Genomic DNA, 719 nt, shown 5'->3' on the forward strand with positions numbered 1-719 from the left:
TGGTGACCAGTCCTACCCGCCCGGTGGTGACCAGTCCTACCCGTCCTATGGTGACCAGTCCTACCCGTCCGATGGTGACCAGTCCTACCCGTCCGATGGTGACCAGTCCTACCCGCCCGGTGGTGACCAGTCCTACCCGTCCGGTGGTGACCAGTCCTACCCGTCCGGTGGTGATGAGCTGTGTCCCCGATGAGCTGTATGTGAGGATGAGGATGACTCTGGAATGAGTGTCCATGTTGGTTTATGATGAGCTGTATGTGAGGATGAGGATGACTCTGGAATGAATGGCCATGTTGGTTTATGATGAGCTGTATGTGAGGATGAGGATGACTCTGGAATGAGTATGTGAGGATGAGGATGACTCTGGAATGAGTGTCCATGTTGGTTTATGATGAGCTGTATGTGAGGATGAGGATGACTCTGGAATGAGTATGTGAGGATGAGGATGACTCTGGAATGAGTGTCCATGTTGGTTTATGATGAGCTGTATGTGAGGATGAGGATGACTCTGGAATTAATGGCCACGTTCTGTTCTTCGTCAGGTTCTACGCGTCGGAGATATCGGTGGGCTTGTTCTTTCTGCACAAGAAAGGAATCGTGTACCGGTGAGTAGAGGAGAGCTCCGTTGTGGATTCTTCACTGTAAGAGCAGTAACAATGTGGAATCGGCATGTATGACAGATCGGGTTCTGTACTGGCGCCGGAGACGGTCTTCTACAA

General features: G+C 51.3%; 1 protein-coding gene across 1 annotated transcript in view; it reads left to right on the forward strand.

Annotated features, from left to right (window-relative positions):
• Window positions 1-719, forward strand: part of LOC108800970 (protein kinase C alpha type-like) — a 33,331-nt gene that overhangs the window by 5,253 nt on the left and 27,359 nt on the right. Inside the window, exon 5 of the mRNA XM_018572949.1 lies at window positions 543-605. Within this exon, the coding sequence (XP_018428451.1) occupies window positions 543-605 (63 nt within the window). The remainder of the gene's footprint in view (window positions 1-542; window positions 606-719) is intronic.

Source organism: Nanorana parkeri, unplaced genomic scaffold, assembly GCF_000935625.1.
Source record: "Nanorana parkeri isolate BGI_ZX_2015 unplaced genomic scaffold, ASM93562v1 scaffold2184, whole genome shotgun sequence".
Lineage (NCBI taxonomy): Eukaryota > Metazoa > Chordata > Amphibia > Anura > Dicroglossidae > Nanorana > Nanorana parkeri.